Source organism: Nicotiana sylvestris, chromosome 4 (assembly GCF_000393655.2).
Source record: "Nicotiana sylvestris chromosome 4, ASM39365v2, whole genome shotgun sequence".
Classification (NCBI taxonomy): Eukaryota; Viridiplantae; Streptophyta; class Magnoliopsida; order Solanales; family Solanaceae; genus Nicotiana; species Nicotiana sylvestris.
In genome coordinates, this window is record NC_091060.1 from 129,658,814 (window position 1) to 129,681,225 (window position 22,412).

General features: G+C 37.9%; 1 protein-coding gene across 1 annotated transcript; it reads left to right on the forward strand.

Moving 5' to 3' along the window:
• The first annotated feature begins 21,208 nt into the window (after positions 1-21,208).
• LOC104237149 (classical arabinogalactan protein 25-like) lies at positions 21,209-21,592 on the forward strand. The gene has a single exon (XM_009791239.1). It carries the CDS (start codon positions 21,209-21,211, stop codon positions 21,590-21,592), a length of 384 nt encoding a protein of 127 aa, XP_009789541.1.
• Positions 21,593-22,412: the final 820 nt, after the last annotated feature.

Genomic DNA, 22,412 nt, shown 5'->3' on the forward strand with positions numbered 1-22,412 from the left:
ATGCAATGCTATATCAAGTTTTAGAGATACAATTATTAGCTTCTGTTATCGCTACGAGTTTATCAAGAAGTCTGTTATTTTTAAGAGAAAAATATATAAAATTTTGATATGGTAAGTTTGTAGGTTTCTTAAATAGATGTCTGGAAAAACTATTGATGCTTGATGAGATCATTAACCAGGTGCAATCCCTCCACCGCCAAGTTGAAGTAAATTACTTAGATGACATTTGTTTAGAGTGTGCAAAATCGAACTTGGCATACATAGTCAAGTGTTTTTTTATTCATTTTCCCCCAAAAAAGAGTAAAATTCAAAATATTTTCAACCTTAGTTTTTCAAATCTTTCAAAAACTTAAATATTAGTCATTAGTTGCAATTTATGTTCCAAATGATGGGAGTTAAACTTTAGAAAGGTGATTGAATTCTGTACATGTGCTTCATGTAGTTCCTCTCAATGAAGTTAGATCTGAATCCAAGAATGGACTTCAATATGGAATGTCTTCTCTCCAAGGATTTTCAATCAGAGCAAACTTATGGTATTGCTCCTGAGTTTTCGGCTATAATTGTTCATGAATTTTGTGACAACTTCAAATTATTCAATCCATTGGATTGTGTTGCATCATACTAACAGAAGTAGCTAGAGTTTGGATTTCAGAGTTATGAAGTGTGTTTAGAGGAAAATTTAGTTCATCAGATCTATTAAGAAAAACAACAGTCAAATTGTACTGAAAAACTCTTAGTACAAATCTTATTCCTATTCAACTTGGAACAATCGTTTAGTAGTGGCATAATGACTTATTGCCTCCTCTAGAGTAGCATTATAAGCTTCATCATCCTCTTTTCCTTTTCCGTTGTAGTCTATTGTACTCATCTTTTCTTCTTTATAATCACTATGTTTAATAAGTTTGCTTGAATTCCTGTTTTTTTAAAATATTTTTCTTGATTTGTCTCATGCGAGAGGATAGTACTGATATATCAAGATTAGCGTTTATTACACTCTTAGTTGATGATTTAGAGTATCAGCTATTGTATTTTATAAATTGTTATTTTAGTCACCGCTTGTACAACTGTTCATTGTGATTGGGACTATCAAAGAGACATGTTTAATTGTTGTCACTTCACTCATACTTTACGGTCTTGCCGAGTATGTCTCCAACTTTTGTTACGTTTTTTACTTCTTTTAACCGTTTTAAATGGACTTTAATTTGTAAAATATATATATATATATATATATATATATATATATATATATATATATATCTATTTTATATTTAATATAAGCTTTTAATAATTTATTGAGATATTAAAAGTTACTATATGCATATACAAGAAACATTTAATCTATTTTATCTCAACAACAATGTCAATTACGATAATGTTACTAATGTCGTTTACAACCGCGCGAAGCACGGGCTATATCACTAGTGTGTAATAACTAGAAGTTAGTAACTACCTAGTGGTTAGCCGATTAGTTAGGTATATAACAGTATAGTAGGAGTTATTACAGGTACCGTAAAATTCATTTTCTCTCTAGCTAAGAAGAAGAAACTCTTCAGCTCAAAACCTCCATTACTGATTCTTTGTGCTAAATTCAACATGGCATTAGAGCCAATTGGCCATGAGTGTGGTCGTTTCGACTAATTCTTCTATCTGTTAATTCGTCTTTATTTCTTCGTCGAAGAACTATGACGAGCTCAGCCATGGCGGTCGTCGACAACGAATTACCAGAGAAATTGAGCCACAATCACCCACTATTTGTCAATTCAAATGACAATTCGGGAGCTATATTGATCTCTCTCCAGTTACGAGGACCCGAAAATTGTTCCGTATAGATCCGGGCGATGAGAATTGTAATCCTAGGTCGGAATAAGCTAGGGTTCATTGATGACACATGCAAAAGGGAAAATTTTCGTACAAATCTCGTAGATATCTAGGAGTGATGTAACGTGATTGTTTTGTCATGGATAATGAACTGTTTTTCACCGGAATTGCTTAGTGGCATAGTCTATTTCTCAAATGCTAGTACAATTTGGAATGACCTAAATGTAGCGATTTGATAAGATCGATTGTTCGAGAATCTTCCAAATTCATAAAAAAATTGCAACAATTATCCAAGGTACTAACTCAATTTCTTCATATTTTTCGAAGATGTGACTACTTTGGACAGAGTTTGATAGTTTGTCCCCAGCTCCAGGTTGCGACAATGCAAAATCTAGTGAGTCTGTTGCATTTACGGAACATTTGAAGTTACTATAGTTTCTGATGGGACTCAATGAATCATATGAACAAGCTCGTAGCCAGATGCTTATGATGATCCTAGTTCCTACAGTGAACAAGGCATATTCCATGTTAATAAAACGTGAGAATAAAAGAGCTATGTCCAATCACCATGACTCAACTGAAGGAAATGATGTTACTGACTTGATGTCTACTAGGACTGCTTGTAGTCAATTTCAACCTAAGAAGAATTACAATCTCTAATGTGATTTTTGTAAAATAAAAGGCTACACTAGGGGAGAATTGTTACAAGATAGTAGGTTACCCAGCTGATTTCAAAACCAAAAAAATGAGGATATAGTTCAGCTAATTATGTTATGATTGGAGAAGCTAATCCACAGATGCAGGGCAACATGAATGTGCATAACATGTACAGTCATGCTGAGAAGGGTAATTCTTCAGGATATGTAATGGGGCCTATGTTCATAGAGGAATAATTCAATCAGATCCTGAAGCTACTCAACAAAGAAGAAGTGCAGGAGACTACAACTAATATGGTATGTATATCTCATTCTACCGTCTATTTAGTAAACAAGGAAGGTTGCACTCATGAGTGGATCATATATACACGTGCGACCAACCACATGGCCTCAGATTTTAGTTCTTTTTCTGATATATACAATATAAAATCTCAAAATGAAAAAATAATGAAATTACCTAATGGAACTAAGGCAATAGTTTCACATATTGGTAAATGCAAAATAGGAGAAGGGCAAGAGATTAAGAATGTACTGTATATCTTAGATTTCAAGTACAATCATTTTTCTGTATCCAAACTAACTAGAGAACTGAGATGTATGGCTGCATTTTTCCCTGGCTTTTGTGTGCTTCAGGACATCTATACTTGGAAACTAAAAGGGATCAGTAGAGAAGCTAATGGGCTCTATCTACTTACTCCTGCAACTTCAAGTAGAGGACACGAGTTAGTTCCCTAGTCTATGAATGTGCAGCTAGATCAGAATACCTTACAACTTTGGCACAGAAGAATGAGTCACCCATCATCAAGAGTATTAAGCATATTTTGAATGTTAATGAAGAACTATGTAGAAGTGTAATAAATAGTTGTGAAGTTTTCCCCTTGGCCAAACAGGCAAAACTGCCTTTTCCTGCTAGTAGTAGTAGAATAGAAAGTGTGTTTGAATTATTGCATATAGATGTATGGGGACCATTTCGAATTTCAACACATGATAGAAATAAATACTTTTTGACAATAGTTGATGATCATTCTAGAGTTACATGGATTTATTTGTTAAAGTTGAATTCTGATGCAATTGTTGTTATTAGAAACTTTCTTCTAATGGCTTAAACTTAGTTTAACAGTAAGGTCAAGGTGATTAGGACAGACAATGGGACATAATTCCTTAATTCTGAATATACAAATCTGTTCAATAGCCTTGGCATAGTTTATCTCGAGGGTCCTGCCCCTACACACGCCAACAGAATAGGGTGGTTGAAAGAAGGCATAAACACATATTAGAGGTAACTAGAGTAGTCAGGTTTCAGGGGCATATTCCAATAAAATTTTGGGATAAATGTGTGCTGCTGGCAGTCTACTTGATATACAGAATGCCTACACCAGTGTTTGCAGGGAAGTCTCCTTAAGAATTATTTCATAAAAGAAGTCCATCCATGAAGCATATGAAGGTTACAGGATGTCTTTGCTATGCTACACCATCAGTCATTGGGGACAAATTTCAACCAAGAGTTGTAAGTTATGTCCTAACGGGTATTCAGCTGTGCAAAAGGGATATTTACTGTTTGATTTAACTAATAAAAGATTCTTTGTTAGCAGAAATGTGACTTTTAGGGAGACATTATTCCCTTTCAAGGACATGAAGACCAGAGAAACTGCTATGTTTCCACCCGATCCTTCCCTGATCACACAAGATGCAACTACTCCTACAAACATAACTGATCCTACTCTTACAAACACAACTGATCCTTAGCTTAAAGATCGTATTGAGGAGCAAGGGATTGGAATATGAGATCTTTACTTAGAAGAAGAAACAATAAGTGAACCTGGAGATGCATGACCTGCAGTTACAGATGAAGGTGTTGACACACTTGAAGATGCAAGTGTGCATCATGACATTATGCCTGCAGAGGATAACCATGAGGTTTCTCCGAGAAAGTCAACTAGAGATAAAGGACCGCCACTGTGGATGCATGAATATTGACTGCTCAGGCTAGTAGCTCTTGTCATTACCCCATAAGCAACTATTTAGGTTACAGAAGCCTTTCCCATACTTATCAGGATAATCTAACAACATTTTCCACAACAATTGAACCTGTTTCCTTTGATGAAACTTGTAAAGATCCCAGATGGCTAGATGTAGTGAAGGCTGAACTCACAACTCTTGCAGACAACAAAACTTGGGAAATTGTGCCACTGCCACTAAACAAGAAAGCAATTGGTTGCAGGTGGATATACAAGATCAAATACAAGGCAAATGGTGAAGTTGAAAGGTCCAAAGTAAGACTAGCAGCCAAGGAGTAAAACCAAAGGGAAGGTCTTGATTATCAAGACACTTTTTCACCAGTTGTGAAGACGGTGACAGTGAGGGTGATGTTATCCATTGATGTAGCTCAAGGCTGACATATCCACCAAAATGAATGTCTATAATGCCTTCTTACAAGGAGACCTTCATGATGGAGTTTATATGCAACTTCCTCAAGGCCTTCACAGCAAGGAGGAGTCAGGCCTAGTATGTAAGCTTATTAAGTCCTTATATGGTCTTAAACAAGCATCTCGATAGTGAAATGTGAAGTTAGTAGATGCATTGATGAAGTCTGGTTTTTTGCAGAGTCAGTTGGATCATTCTTTATTAATCAAAAGGGTAGGGTCCAAGATTGCAGTTGTTTTAGTCTATGTTGATGATTTTCTCATTACTGAGAATGATGATGAGCTGGTCTGTGACACTAAGAATACACAGCAACAAGCCTTCAAAACAAAGGATCTAGGAAAGTTGAAGTTCTTCTTAGAAATAGAGTTTTCAAGGTGTAGACATGGAGTACTTATGAATCAAAAGAAATATGCTCTGCAGTTGATTTTAGACTTAGGCTTAGGGGGAGCAAAACCTGCTTGACTTCTTTAGAGAGCAATCAAAAGTTAACTAGTGCAGAGTATGATGATCATGTTGGACACATAGGTGATGCACCATTGGATGATATAAGAGCTTATCAAAGACTAATAGGTAAGTTATTGTATCATACAATGCCTAGGCCAGATATAAGTTTTGCTGTTCAAACCTTGAGCCAGTTCCCGCAACACCCTAAAAGGTCTCATATGGAAGCAGCCATGAGAATTATCAGGTACATCAAGAGAGAACCTGGCTTGGGAGTGCTACTGTCAAGTAAACCAGCAAAAGAAATCAAAGCATATTGTGATGCAGATTAGGCTTCATGCCCAAATATTAGGAGATTGGTGACAAGAAGGAATCCTTGATATCATGGAAGTCCAAGAAGCAAACTACATTTTCTGAGAGCTCAGCTGAAGCTGAGTACATGAGCATGGCTTCAGTGATGTCAGAGATAATATGGTTGATCAGATTATATGGAGAACTGAGGATACAACTGAAGCTACAGTGGAATTGCTATGTGACAACAACAAGCAGACATTTTGATTAAAGGACTTGGAAGGTAGCAGCTTGAATATCAGTTTTTCAAGCTGGGATTGCTGAATGTGTTCGCACCCTCCAGCTTAAAAGGGGAGTGTTAAAAGTAGTGAGTTGAATTAGGATAGTAGGGTAAAGTTAACTTAAAAGTGATAGGCGTATGTGTAATAACTAGAAGTTAGTAACTATCTATTAGTTAGTCGGTTAATTAGGCATATAACAGTAGAGTAGGAGTTATTACTAGTACGGTAAAATTCATTTTCTCTCTAGCTAAGAAGAAGAAGCTCTTCAGCTCAAAACCTTCGTAACTGATTTTCTGCACAATGAAATTCTCCGCTTGAGATCGTCTGTAAGCTTTACTTGCAGTATATATAGATAGTAAGGGAAAATCCTCACATCTAAACACAAAATGGAACGAAATGAGATGTGGTATACCTTTAACGAGTAGATTTTGACTTTATCAATTAAGAGTATTATGTTGTTCGCAGATCATTATTAACTTAAGTGCATGAAAATTAAGAATAGAAGAAAACACATAGTCTATGATAGGTAATTGATTCAAAGTGAACCGAAGTCCGGAAAGCCAAAAGTAGCGGCATCAAAGTACATTGGTTTACCAAGCGTTTGGACATGGATTTGATTGTAACTTGACGATTTTTTTTTTTTGAAGTTGTGTTGAAAAATAGTTTTTGAAAGTTTGAAATTGTGTTTGGACATACATTTTACTTGGAAAAGATTTAAAATTTTATGAATGAAAGAAAAATATCACAAAACTGGCCCAAACCAATTTTTGGAACTTGAAAATTTATTTTCAATTTTTTTAAAAAACTAATCAAATTTCATGAACAAACAATTTTTTCAATTTTTTTTTTTAAAAGTATTAAATAACATTTATGTGCAAACGGGAACTTAATTTTAGGCCTTGACTTTGGAAAATCACCAACATCGATTTGGTACTTAAAAATATATATATACAGTATAAGAGACCAACGAAACCAAATCGTGAGTACCCACACTCCACCGTGCATAAAGTACAAAATTTACAATTGCTCTCTTTCATTTTTGTTATCTTTGAATGTTCGAAATCAGTCACATGTCTTTTACCATGTTTCCTGCATTTAAATTATACAAATAACTTAATAATTAGAATCTATTCATACCTAGTATGCCTTTTGCACTATTTTTGTATTGTACCAATAATAACAATAACAATAATAATAAAAAATTCAATGTAATCTTACAAGTAAGGTTTGAGAAGGATGAAATGTACGCAAACCTTATTTCTACCTTGTGAGGATAATAGAAAGACTTTCCGATAGACTTTTTAGATATACCAGCATGAACTTATTAGACTTACAACTAAAGGCTAATTTCTATGTATCTGTAGGTTGTTGACTTCTTGCTTTGAGAGCTAGCTTTATTAAAATCAAACTCTAATGTCAATTTCACAAAAATTTTAATGTTCAATACAGTAGCAAAGGTTAATTATTAAAACTAAAGTTATAGGTAATCGCACTAAAAAGATGCGAAAGGCACTTCGTAAAAGGTAGAAAGTTGGAAGGCGTATTAATCCTTGATTTTGTCATTTTCCATATTACATTGGCTCTAATGGGCAAGCGCCAAGCAGCAAGTTCTATTTTTGAATAAATAAGTAACCATATAAAAGATATAGACAGTATCTTTGAAATACTTTTTAAGAACTTCAGCTAAAAAATAAAACTATCCCAAGATAGGATAAATAATGCAAAAGTTTTTAAAAGTAACATACTGCTATTAGACTTTCATGTTCGTACCATTCCCTAGGTAATTTGGATTGCCTTTTTTTTTTTTTTTTTTTTTTGGTTTTGGTTTTTTTTTTTTTTTGGGGGGGGGGGGGGGGGCAGCACTCCACACTTTTTGCCACCAATCACTCAGCTTTTTCGCCAACTTATTTTAAATAATCATAGTAATATTTATTGCCTCCATTTCAATTTAGATGTGATGGTTTGACTTGGCACGGGGTTTAAGAAAAAATAAAAAGACTTTTAAAATTTATGGTTTTAAAAATTTAAAGGGTAAAAGCTTCGTTGGGCCATAATATTTGTGTAATTATAAAAGTTCTCATTAAGAGTCTATTTGGAAAGCAACATATGAATTGGATTTGGATGTATTTGGATGTAATTGGATGTAATTACACAGTTGACATATTTCTCTGGCCAAGTAATTATTTGGTCAACATGAAATTGAGTGTAGTTGGAGAGGTATAACTACACTCTCCAATTCTCTAGGGGGTGAGAATTGATGGTAATTACATTGTGTAATTACATGATTACTTTTTAATTTCTTTATTTTTTTGTTTTTATTTTAATTTATTTTCTTCATAACTTTTTATTTCCATTATTTTAATTTCTTATTATTTTTATTTTATTTTTACCTTTTAATTTCTTTTTAAATTTTAAAATATATTTTTCTTTGTATATTATTTATCTTTTATTTCTCTATCTTTACATCTTGTGATACCATGCAATTGCTCTTATATTTTAGTTCTTATTTATTTTATTTTCTTCATTTAGTGAAACTACACCTCCTAATATTTAAAATAGTGAGTCATTAACAAACTTGGTCATATAATAAGTGATATCACTAAAGTAAATTTCTTTGTTGAATGAGGTTATAAACTTATTATGCTTCATAATCTTAATATGATGACTCTAAAAGTCATCACTTGTTTTAAAAGTTAAACTGTGTTCCGAGGCCTTGTAAACCTCCTTTTGTCTTACCTCAATTTGCGTACGCAGCCCAGGCGTATATCCGGAAAACTTTTATGTGAAAATTTGAGGAAAATGCTAATTTTGCCTTTAAAATTGAATATAAGTTGACTTCGGTCAATATCTTGGGTAAACGGACCCGGACACGTGATTTGACGGTCCCGAAGGGTCCGTAAAAAAATGGGACTTGAGCGTATACCTGAAATTGAATTTTGAGGTCCCAAGCCAAGAAATGAATTTTTGAAAGAATCTGTTTAACTGAAATTATAAGAGTTTTTGGAAATTTAAAGATGTTTGAATTTGATGGTATCAGGCCCGTATTTTGGTTTCGGAGCCTGGTACAGGTCTAATATAGTATTTAAGTTGTGCCTGTAAAATTTGGTGAGAAAAGGAATTCATAAGGCGTGAATAAGACCCTCGGTTGTGAAATTTGAAACTTAAGAGTTCTTGAGATTTTTCTTTGATTTTGATGCTAAATTCATTGTTAAAGATGTATTTTGGCGATTTGAACGCACGAGTAAGTCCATATGATGTTTATAGGTTTGTGCGCATGTTTGGTTTGGGGCCCCGAGGGCTCGGGTGAGTTTCGGATAGGTTTCGGGGTGTTTTGGACTTAAGATTTTCTGTTGTATTAATGCTTCGCGAACGCGAAGAGTAAAAGTTGTCTGAAGGAAATTCCTTCTACGTGAACGCGGGGCACAGGTCGCGAACGCAAAGCATTGGGGGTGTTACCTTTCGCAAACGCGAAGGCCATTTGGCAGGGAACTGGGCAAATGGAAAATGCTCTATGCGAACGCGACGATTGGCTCGCGAACGCGAATGTCAGGGGGTGAACCTTCACGAACGCATACAGTACCTCGCTAATGCGAAGGATCTTCTAGCCAAAGCTTCGCGAACGTGACAAACCCTTCGCGAACACGACAGACCCTTCGCGAACACGAAGAAGGTCTGTCCAGTGAATTAAAAACAGAACCAAAATGGGAATAAGCCATATTTTCACATCTCCTTCCCTAAAATCAGACCTTGGGCGATTTTTGAAGAAAAGTTTCAACACCAAATCATAGGTATGTGTTCTTAAATCCATCTCCTTCATTTTCATCAACACCCATTAGATTTCTAGGCCTAAATCTTGTTCTTCCATGGTAGAATTAGGGATTTTGGGTAGAATTAGGGATTTTTGTGTAATTAAAATTTAAACCTCGATTTGAAGTCGGATTTCGAAACTAATTGCATATTTGGGCTCGTGGGTGAATGGACAATCGGGTTTTGGTCCAAATCTCTTGTTTTGACCAAGCGGGCTCGGGGTCGATTTTTGACTTTTTGGGGAAAATGATAGAAAACCTATAATTTAGCATTGGGGTTAAATTCTTTAGCATTTATTGATATTGTTAAATCAATTTGGGTTAGATACAAGTAAATTGGAGGCAAAATCTAAAGGGAAGGCGGTGCTTGAGGCTTGAGTTTGGCCGTAAAATTTGGGGTAAGTGTTTGGTCTAACCTTAGCTTGAGGGAATATGAGTTGTGGTCTTACTTGCTACGTGCTAAGTGTTGAGTACGATGTATAGGTGTGGTGACGAATATCTATACGTTGTTGTTAAGCATGCCCGTGAGTTTTATACTATGATTGTTGTGACTCCGTTATGTATTGTCCATGCTTAATATGATGATTAAAAATGTTGAACAAGGCTTATGAAAGTATTCTTGGTAATTGACCATTGTTGAGCATTGGCTCAAGTTGAGACTTATGTTGTGAAGTGATTGTGGAAACGAGATGAGATATATTGTTGAATTCATTGCCGGGATGTTATTGTTTATGATATTGTTTTCTTTGCCGGGATGTTATTGCTTATGATATTATTTCCCTTGTCGGGATATTGTTGTTATACTATTGTTCCATTGCCGAGATTCTTTTATGATTGGTGTTGATTTGTATATTGGGATCGGGTTGCACGCTGCAACAATATTATATGGGATCGGGTTGCACGCCGCAACAAGGAGTAATAAGGGTGGACATGTGGGGTTGGGTTGCATGCCGCAACATCATTATATGATTGGGATCGGGTTGCACGCCGCAATAGTATTATATGATTGGGATTGGGTTGCACGCCGCAACAAGAAAGAATAAAAGTGAATATTGATTCTTATGGTGAGAACGAGAGTAAAAGCACAAAGGGTGATGTCGTGCACTTGTTACTGTTTTCCTTATTCTTGCTGATATGAAATTATGGTGTCTTTATGCTTCTCTACTGAAATTCTGTTAGTACTTGATATTCCCCGCCACATGTTCCCCCTTCCCATCTTTAACTGCTAGTTTCTGTTATCATTATTTGTCGTATATGATTTAACTGCACAGGTTTATTTGGTAGTCTTGTCCTAGCCTCGTCACTACTTCACCGAGGTTAGGCTCAACACTTACCAACATATGGGGTCGGTTGTGCTGATACTACACTGTACACTGTGTGCAGATCCCGATGGTGAAGCATTTGGACCACAATGAGGTTGCTGCCGTCAGTCCAGCGGAGACCCGAGGTAGTCCTGCAGACATCCGCAGGCCTTGGCATCCCCTTCTATCCTATTTCCTTCTATTCTTACTTATTTCAGAGATATACATGTACTTTCTTTGTTCAGACCCTATTTGTAGTATTCCTAGATAGTTCGTGAGATTGTGACATCAGTTTTGGGTGGATTATTTCTATGGAATCATATTTGTATTAAGTTAAATTACTAGATTTCGTCTTCCACATTCCTTTTTATTATTATTATTATTACGTTTTTGATCATATGTTAATTTGAAATTCTTAAAAGCGGTAAGAAAAAAGGGATAATAAAATCTGTAACACTCGACTTGCCTAGCTTTCATGAGTAGGCACCATTACGACTCCCAAAGGTGGGAAATCCGGGTCGTGACAAGTTGGTATCAGAGCTCTAGGTTGCTTAGGTCTCACAATTCACGGACAAGCTTAGTAGAGTCTGAGGGATCGGTACGGAGACGTCTATGTTTGTCCCAAGAGGCTACAGAGTTAGGAAAAACTTCATATCTATTCTTTCCTATCGTGCGACTTGATTTCTCAATACTAACTGAACTTTCACTCTGTTCTTTTGCAGATGGTGAGAATACGTACTGCTTCATCAGCTGACCAGCAGCTCCTGCGAGGGGTAAGGGTCGATGCCGTGCTAGGGCTCGAGGCAGAGGCAGAGCTCAACTAAGAGCTCGAGCAGCAGCACCAGCGGCGGAGCCTCAAGGTGAGTTCGACGATGAGGTTCCAACCCAGTCAGTTCCAACAGGACCAACTCAGGTTCTAGAGGGGTTCATCGCCACCCCTGTACTTCAGGATGCTCTGGTCTGTCTAGTTGACCTTATGGAGGTGTCTCTCAGACATTGTAGCACCAACTGTCTCTCATGCTGGAGGAGGAGCCCAAACTTCTGCTACTCGCACTCCAGAGCATATGGCTCCCCAGTTTCAGACTCCAGCAGCTCAGCCAGTTGGGGTAGTTCATTCGGGTATTGTGGCACAGACCAGTGAGGGGCCATCTATGTCTGTTGATGCCTTGTGGAGGTTGGACAGGTTCACCAAGCTTTTTACTACCACTTTTGGCGGTACGTCTTCTGAGGATCCCCAGGATTATTTGGACAACTGTCATGAGGTTCTATGGAACATGGGGATAGTGGAGACCAATGGGGTCACCGACTTTGACTTGGGATCAGTTCTCTCAGCTATTTCTGTAGAAGTTTCTTCCTATCACTCAGAGGGAGAACTATCGGAGGCAGTTTGAGCGTCTCTAGCAGGGTTCTATGAACGTCACTCAGTACGAGACCAGATTTATTGACTTGGCCCGTCATGCTCTTCTTATACTTCCCACCAAGAGAGAGAGATTGAGGGACTCGTTCAACCTATTCGATTGCATATGGCTAAAGAGACGGTGAGCGAGATTTCTTTTCAGGATACGACCAATGTGGCCAGGAGAGTTGAGATGGTTCTATCACAGGGGAGTGGTCAGGGGTCTGACAAGAGGCCCCATCATTCTGGCAGGTTCAGTGATGCCTTGTCTGGAGGCAGGGATTCTTTTGGTAGGGGCCATCCTTCCAGGCCATTTCATTCAGCACTACTGGCATCTCATGGAGCTTCAAGAGGGCATGGTTCTTATGTACCTCCTTCAGGACAACCAGCTCCTATCAGAGCATCTCCTCTTCAGAGCTATTATCATGGTCAGCCAGCCCCCAGGGTCAGTCTCAATTTCCTCAACCGCAACACTTAGGTGGATGCTTTGAGTGCGGTAAGTATGGTCATATCCGGAGGGCTTGTCCGAGATTAGTGGGTGTTCAGCCGCAGCATCAGGGTTCCCGTGCTATAGTTCAGGCACCGGGTATTCCACCGCCCACTTAGCCAGCTAGAGGTGGAGGTAGAGGTGCTAGAGCTAGAGGTAGAGGTATTAGAGGTGGAGGTCAGGCCGCTAGAGGTGGAGGCCAACCAGCAGGAGGCCGTCCCAGAGATGTAGTTCAGAGTGATGGGGCCCCGCCCCGATGTTATGCTCTTCCATCCAGGACCGAGGCTGAGGCCTCCGATGCAATTATCATAGGTACTGTTCTGGTTTGTAGTAGAGATGCTTCAGTTCTATTTGATCCAGGGTCTACATATTCCTATGTGTCATCTTATTTTGCCCCGTATTTGGTTATGCCTAGTGATTCTTTGAGTACTCCTATATATGTGTCTACACCGGTGGGTGATTCTATTGTGGTAAATCGTGTCCATCATTCATGTATAGTTGTGATTGGGGGTCTTGAGACTCGAGTAGATCTGTTACTTTTGGATATGGTTGATTTTGATGTCATATTGGGGATGGACTGGTTTTCACCTTACCACGCTATCTTGGATTGTCATGCCAAGACCGTGACCTTAGCCTTGCCGGGTTTACCTCATTTAGAGTGGAGAGGGACTCCTGGTCATTCCACCGGTAAGGTTATCTCATATATGAAGGTTCGACATATGGTTGATAAGGGATGGTTGGCCTATTTGGGGTATGTTCGGGATTCTAGTGCCGAGGTTCCTTCTATGGATTCTGTGCCTGTTGTTCGTAAGTTTCCTGAGGTATTTCCTTCAGACCTGTCGGGGATGCCATCCGATAGGGATATTGACTTTTGCATTTATTTGGCTCCGGGCACTCAGCCCATTTCTATTCCGCCATATCGTATGGCCCCGCAAGAGTTGAAAGAATTGAAGAAGCAGCTGCAAGACTTTCTTGATAAGGGCTTTATTAGACCTAGTGTCTCGCCCTAGGGTGCAACGATGTTGTTTGTGAAGAAGAAGGATGGGTTGATGAGGATGTGTATATATTATCGGTAGTTGAACAAGGTCACAATCAAGAACAAATACCCATTGCCGAGGATTAATGATTTGTTTAATCAGCTTCAGGGTGCCAAAGTGTTTTCGAAGATTGATTTGAGATTTGGCTACCATCAGTTGAGGATCAGGGCATCCAATGTCCCTAAGACAGCTTTTTGCACTCGATACGGGCATTATGAGTTCTTGGTGATGTCATTTAGATTGACGAATGCCCTAGCAACTTTTATGGACTTGATGAACCGAATGTTCAAGCCTTACTTGGATTCCTTCGTGATAGTCTTCATTGATGATATTTTGATCTATTCCCGCAACTGAGAGGAGTATGAGCAACATCTTCGAGCCGTTCTCCAGACTTTGAGGGATAGTCAGTTATATGCTAAGTTTTTGAAATGTGAGTTCTGGTTGAGTTTAGTTGTATTCTTGGGTCACATTGTATCAGCAGAGGCTATTCAGGTGGATCTGAAGAAGATAGAGGCAGTCAAAGACTGGCCTAGACCCGCATCAACTATAGAGATCCGGAGTTTCTTGGGTTTGGCGGGCTATTACCGTCAGTTTGTGGAGGGGTTTTCATCTATTGCAGCCCCGATGACCAGGTTGACCCAGAAGGGTGCCCAGTTTAAGTGGTCGGACATGTGTGAGGCGAGCTTTCAGAAGCTCAAGACAGCTTTGACTACGGCGCCAGTGTTGGTATTGCCTACAGGTTTAGGGCCATATACAATATATTGTGACACATATCGTATTGGACTTGGTGCGGTATCGATGCAGGATGGCAAGGTCATTGCGTATGCTTCACGAAAGTTGAAGATTCACGAGAAGAATTCTCTAGTTCATGATTTGGAGCTAGCAGTCATTGTTCACGCGCTGAAGATTTGGAGGCACTATTTATATAGCGTGTCATGTGAGGTGTTCATGAATCACAAGAGTCTGTAGTATTTGTTCAAGCAGAAGGAGCTAAATTTGAGGCAGAAAAAGTGGTTGGAGCTATTGAAATACTATGATATCACCATCTTATATCATTCAGGGAAAGCCAATATAGTGGCCGATGCTTTGAGTAAAAAGTCAGTCAGTATGGGCAGTCTTGCGTACATTCCGGTCAGTGAGAGACCACTTGCTTTGGATGTTCAGGCTTTAGCAAATCAGTTTGTGAGGTTGGATGTTTCTGAGCCCAGCCATGTGTTAGCTTGTATAGTCACTCGTTCTTCATTATTTGAGCGTATCAGAGATCGAAAGTATGATGATCCTTATTTATGTGTCCTTAGGGACGCAGCGCGACACGATGGTGCCAAGTAGGTTACAGTAGGAGATGATGGAGTTTTGAGGATGCGGAGTCGAGTTTGTGTGCCTAATGTGGATGGACTTTGAGAGTTGATTCTAGAGGAGGCCCATAGTTCCCGGTACTCTATTCATCCAGGCCACTAAGATGTATCAGGACTTGCGGCAGTATTACTAGTGGAGGAGGATGAAGAAGGATATTGTCGCATATGTGGCTCGGTGTTTGAATTGTTAGCAGGTAAAGTACGAGCATCAGAGTCCTGGTGGTTTGTTTCAGAGGATTGAGATTCCTGAGTGGAAGTGGGAGCGTATCACTATGAACTTCATTGTTGGACTTCCACGGACTCAGAGGAAGTTCGATGCAGTGTGGGTTATTGTTGATAGGCTAACCAAGTCAACACATTTCATTCCTATGGTAGTCTCCTATTCTTTAGAGAGGTTAGCTGAGATCTATATCTGGGAGATTGTTCGTCTTCATGGTGTGCCCGTGTCTATCATTTTTGACCGAGGTACGCAGTTTACCTCACATTTTTGGAGGGCAGTTCAGTGTGAGTTGGGCACACAAGTCGAGTTGAGCACAACATTTCATCCTCAGATGGATGGACAGTCCGAGCGTACTATTCACATTTTGGAGGATATGCTCTGAGCTTATTTTATTGACTTTGGAGACTCCTGGGATCAGTTCTTGCCTTTAGCGGAGTTTGCCTACCACAACAGCTATTAGTCGAGCATCCAGATAGCTCCCTATGAGGCATTATATGGTAGGCGCTGTCAATCGCCGGTTGGGTTGTTTGAGCCGAGAGAGGCTCAGTTTTTGGGTACGGATCTAGTACAGGATGCCTTGGACATTGTTAAGATTATTCAGGATAGGCTTCGTACAGCTCAGTCTAGGCAAAAGAGTTATGCCGACCGTAAGGTTCGTGATGTGGCATTCATGGTCGGAGAGCGGGTGTTACTTTGGGTGTCGCCCATGAATGGCATGATGAGATTTGGGAAGAAGGGCAAGCAAAGCCCTAGGTTCATTGGTCCTTTTGAGATTCTTGATCGAGTGGGAGAGGTGGCTTATAGACTTGTGTTGCCACCGAGTTTATCAGCTGTGCACCCAGTGTTTCATGTGTCCATGCTTCAGAAGTATCACGTCGATCCATCTCATGTTAGACTTCAGTACTGTCCAGTTGGACAAGGACTTGTCCTATGAGGAGGAGCTGGTAGCTATTCTAGACTGGCAGGTTCGTCAGTTAAGATCAACGAGTTTTCCTTCGGTTCGTGTTCAATGGAGAGGTCAGCCTGTCAAGGCAGCTACTTGGGAGTCCGAGTCCAATATGCGGAGCCGTTATCCCCATCTTTTTCCCAGCTCAGGTACTCTTCTTATGTCCGTTCGAGGACGAACAGTTGTTTTAGAGGTGGAGAATGTGATGACCTTAAAGGTCATCACTTGTTTTAAAAGTCAAACTGTGTTCTGAGGCCTTGAAAACCTCCTTTTGTCTCACCTCGATTTGCATGCACAGTCCGGGCGTATATCCGAAAAGCTTTTATGTGAAAAATTGAGGAAAATGCTAATTTTGCCTTTAAAATTGAATTTAAGCTGACTTCGGCCAACATTTTGGGTAAACGGACCCGAACCTGTGATTTGACGATTCCGGAGGGTCCGTAGAAAAATATGGGACTTGAGCGTATACCCGAAATTGAATTCCGAGGTTCCAAGCCCGAGAAATGAATTTCTGAAAGAAATTATTTAACTGAAATTATATGAGTTTTTGGAAATTTAAAGATGTTTGAATTTGATGGTATCGGGCCCGTATTTTGCTTTCGGAGCCCGGTACAGGTCTAATATGGTATTTAAGTTGTGCCTGTAAAATTTGGTAAGAAACGAAATTCATATGACGTGAATCGGACCCTCGGTTGTGAAATTTGAAACATAAGAGTTCTTGAGATTTTTCTTTGATTTTGATGCTAAATTCGTTGTTAAAGATATTATTTTGACGATTGATCACACGAGTAAGTCCATATGATGTTTATAGGCTTGTGTGCATATTTGATTTGGAGCCCCGAGGGCTCGGGTGAGTTTCAAATAGGTTCCGGGGTGTTTTGGACTTAAGATTTTCTGCTGTATTACTGCTTCTGGTGTGCTGGTATTTTGTTCTTCGCGTTCGCGAAGGGACTCTCGCGAACGCGAAGAGTAAAAGTTGTCTGAAGGAAATTCCTTCCACGCGAACGTGAGGCACAAGTCGCGAACACGAAGCATTAGGAGTGTTACCCTTCACGAACACGACCTGGCTATCGCGAACGCGAAGGCCATTTTGCAGGGAACTGGGGGTAGGGAAAATGCTCTACGCGAACGCGGCGATTGGCTCGCGAATGCGAAGGTCAGGGGGGTGAACTTTTGCAAACGCGTACAGTACCTCGCGAACGCGAATGCTCTTCTAGTCAAAGCTTCGGGAACGCGAAGAAGGTCTGTCCAATGAATTAAAAATAGAACCAAAGCGAGAATAAGCCATATTTTCATATCTCCTTCCCTAAAATCAGACCTTGGGCGATTTTTGAAGAAGAGTTTCAATATCAAATCATAGGTATGTGCTCTTAAACCCATATCCTTCATTTTTCATCAACACCCATTAGATTTCTAGGCCTAAATCTTGTTCTTCCATGGTAGAATTAGGGATTTTGGGTGGAATTAGGGCTTTTTGTGTAATTGGAATTAAGACCTCGATTTGGGGTCGGATTTCAAAACTAATTGCATATTTGGGCTCATGGGTGAATGGGTAATTGGATTTTGGTCCGAACCTCGGTCTTTGACCAAGCAAGCTCGGGGTCGATTTTTGACTTTTTGAGGAAAATGATAGAAAACCTATAATTTAGCATTGGGGTTGAATTCTTTAGCATTTATTGATGTTGTTAAATTAATTTGGGTTAGATACAAGTAAATTGGAGGCAAAATCTAAAGGAACAATGGTGCTTGAGGCTTGAGTTTGGCCGTGGAATTTGAGGTAAGTGTTTGGTCTAAGCTTAGCTTGAGGGAATAGGAGTTGTGGTCTTACTTGCTACGTGCTAAGTGTTGAGTACGACGTATAGGTATGGTGACGAGTATCTATACGTTGATTTCAAGCATGCCCGTGAGTCTTATACTATGATTGTTGTGACTCTGTTATGTATTGTCCACGCTTAATATGATGATTATAAATGTTGAACAAGGCTTATGAAAGTATTCTTGGTAATTGACCATTGTTGAGCATTGGCTCAAGTTGAGACTTATGTTGTGAAGTGATTGTGGAAACGAGATGAGATATTGTTGAATCCCTTGCCGGGATATTATTGTTTATGATATTGTTTCCCTTGCCGGGATGTTATTACTTATGATATTGTTTCCCTTGTCGGAATATTGTTGTTATACTATTGTTCCCTTGCCAGAATTCTTTTGTGATTGGTGTTGATTTGTATATTGGAATCGGGTTGCACGCCGCAATAATATTATATAGGATCGGGTTACACGCCGCAACAAGGAGTAATAAGGGTGGCCAGGTGGGGTCGGGTTGCACGCTGCAATAATATTATATGATTGAGATCGGATTGCACGCCGCAACAGTATTATATGATTGGGATCGAGTTGCACACCGCAATAAGAAAGAATAAACGTGAATATTGATTCTTATGGTGAGAACGAGAGTAAAATCACGAAGGGTGATGCCGTGCACTTGTTACTGCTTTCCTTATTCTTGCTGATATGAAATTTATGGTGTTCTTTATGCTTCTCTACTGAAATTTTGTTAGTACTTGATATTCCCCGCAACATGTTCCCCCTTCCCATCTTTAACTGCTAGTTTTTGTTATCATTATTTGCCGTATATAATTTAACTGCACAAGTTTATTTGGTAGTCTTGTCCTAACCTCGTCACTACTTCGCTGAGGTTAGGCTCGACACTTACCAGCACATGAGATCGGTTGTGCTGATACTACACTCTACACTATATGCAGATCCCGATGCTGGAGCATTTGGACCATAGTGAGGTTGCTGCCTTTAGTCCAACGGAGACCCGAGGTAGTCCTGCAGACATCCGCAGGACTTGGCGTCCCCTTCTATCCTATTTCCTTCTGTTCTTACTTATTTCAGAGACATACATGTATTTTCTTTGTTCAGACCCTATTCGTAGTATTCCTAGATGGCCCGTGAGATTGTGACACCAGTTCTGGGTGGATTATTTCTATGGAATCATATTTGTATTAAGTTAAATTACGAGATTTCTTCTTCCACATTCCTTATTATTATTATTATTATTATTATTATTATTATTATTATTATTATTATTATTATTATTATTATTATTATTATTATTATTATTATTATTATTATTATTATTATTATTATTATTATTATTATTATTATTATTATTATTATTATTATTATTATTATTATTATTATTATTATTATTATCTGTAACACTCGACTTGCCTAGCTTTTATGAGTAGGCGCCATCACGACTCCCGAGGATGGAAAATCCGGATCGTAACACTTAAGTTGTATTGGAAATTATTTTATTATGCTGAAATTTGACATATGTTAAACTAATTTTTTTTGAATTTGAAATTGTTTTATATTTATGATTTCAATTTACTTATTTTAGTAGTATTGACTTATTATTTCACACTACATGTTGTTCATTTTTTAGTTAGGATTGATAGATTAGTTTTGTCAAATATTTGAATAATGTTATGACATTATATTTATGAATATTAATTTATTGTACCAAACATGAATTCCATGATGTTCTTGCAAAATCTATGTTTTTAGTTTTTATAATTAATAAACTAAATATTATTAATTTAGAAAATTTATATGAATTATTTTTATAATATTAGTTATAAATATATACCAATTAATGTATATTCAAGAAAAATATGCATCTCAAATACCAAATATAATATTATTTATACTTATAAAAAATTATTTATAGGTATATAGTTATTATATTAACTTTTAAGTTTTGATAATTACTTTATTTAAAATTTAATCTAACTGTGCAATTACACTTGTGCAACCAAACAGTACACTTGTAATTAAACTGTAATTACGTTATGACAAACAAATAGGTCGTTGTAATTACCATATTATGTAATTACTATCCTAGTAACTACATCGATTTCAATTACCGGGTGACTTTTCAAATAGACCCTAAGGATAACATGAGTAAAATGAAAACTTTAAAGTTGAATTATTTCCAAGTTTATAAATGTGTCATTTATTTTGAAACAGACTAAAAACGAAAATAGCTCATTTAATTTGAAACGGAAAGAGTATCATTTAAGGATCTTGCACGTCTTTCATAGTCTTAATAATAAGAATATATGTCTAAATTGTTATTTTTATCTTTTAAACGTTTTACTTAATTAATATTTACCTATTAGAGCAGTAAGGACGGATTGGAAAGAAAAAAAAAAAGTAATACTTCAAACTGAATGTTTTTGTTTTTATAAAACATCAACTATATATTTGAAACAAATTTATTAACTATTTGAAACTACAGTAATATTTTGCTAGTTCATGTACTTGAGACAGCAGAAGTCCAACAGTGATTTGCAACTAGGGCAATAGAAAAGCAATATAGCCCACTGCCCAATAATTAACTTTGAGAGGATCCCAGATCAGAACCTATATAAAAGACCCTTTAGATAAAAGCATGTAATAATTTAAACAAAGCAGTTAAAAGAATAAAATATCATAATCACCAAGAGAATTTTTGTCTACTTCCTAACATGCCAACCTGTACACATAAATCATACCACTCACACAATTCATATAAATTGTCAAACCTTTTGGTCACCTTTAATCATAGCCCCCCATAACCCTACTTTCTCAAATCTTTCTCCAAGAAAGAAAGAAAGAAAGAGAAAAAAAAGGTTATGTGATATTGATTTCTTCATCATTAGTAAGAGAAAAGAATTGAATTGAATTCAAGGTGTGAGAATGGGCAGCAACTTTTGCTTTGTTGTTGTAGCAGCAATATTTATTATGGCCAGATTAATATCAGCAACCCCAGTAGAGTTTATTGCAAATCCACCAGTGGAAGTGGCCTCATCTCCATTTTCAGAGATATCTCCAGATATTGCACCTCTCTTGCCTTCTCCTGGTGGGGTTGTACCTCCTGCTTCTTCTGTTTCTTCTGTGCCTACTATTCCTTCAAATCCTAGCAAAAATCCAGATGATGAAATGTTCCCTATTGGCCCTGATTCTGCTGCTCTTGCACCTTCTGCTTTTTCACCTGTTTCTTCTGCTCTTTCTCTAACAGTTTATCTCAACATTGCAGTGTTTGTAGTAGTTGCCTTAGTTTTTATCTCAGAAGTTGTATAATTTCCACACTGTATAAGTTGCTTCAATATGATAGAATAATTAACTTCATGCATATGTTCTTGATTGAGTTGGTTCAACACTGAAACTACCTATGAATTTTGTCGTTAAATAGCTTGTAGCTAACATATATAATTTCTTGATACAACGAATTTTTTTGTTTAGCTTCTAAATCTTTCTGTCACTAATTTCTGTTTTTCAGAAGTGATTTAATTTTAAAGGCTGAGTTATAGTGTAGAAGAAATTAAAAAGGTGCATCTTTTTGTTAAGTAAAATATATATAAGCTGGCGATGAGTGAGGAGTGAAGATGAAGGAGGTAGTGCACATGGAGGGGCCGAATACTTTTGGTGTTCCAACTCTTTTAGCATGTGATGCCAATCAGTTATATTTTGGACCTTTGTATCAATGGGTACACACCATGTCCAAAATTATATAGCTCTGTTTTTTGGTTTCCCGATACCTGTTTTAAGGTTGATTAATTTGAATATGCGTCAGAAAAAACACTTTGTAATAATGAAAACTTTATACCTAAGCTCCAACTCGATATCCATAATTATATATAACTAAACTACTGTAACATGACCACCCTGCTCCATACGACTATACTGTTTTCCCCCCTTCTCTTTGCCCATTAGGGCGTATTTGGTATAAAAAAAAAAACATTTTTCAAAAAAGTAACGAAATAAGTAGTTGAGATGACAACTTTTGATGCTATAACCCTCCCCCAAAATACAGATGTACATACATATATAGTACTTGATTGAGAAGATTTTGAGCAAAGTGGTACTTGGTTGACAATTATGTCTTGAAATTTATTAGTTT

Coding starts and splice junctions, on each gene's coding strand:
- LOC104237149 (XM_009791239.1), top strand. CDS start 21,209: ATGGGCAGCAACTTTTGCTTTGTTGTTGTAGCAGCAATATTTATTATG.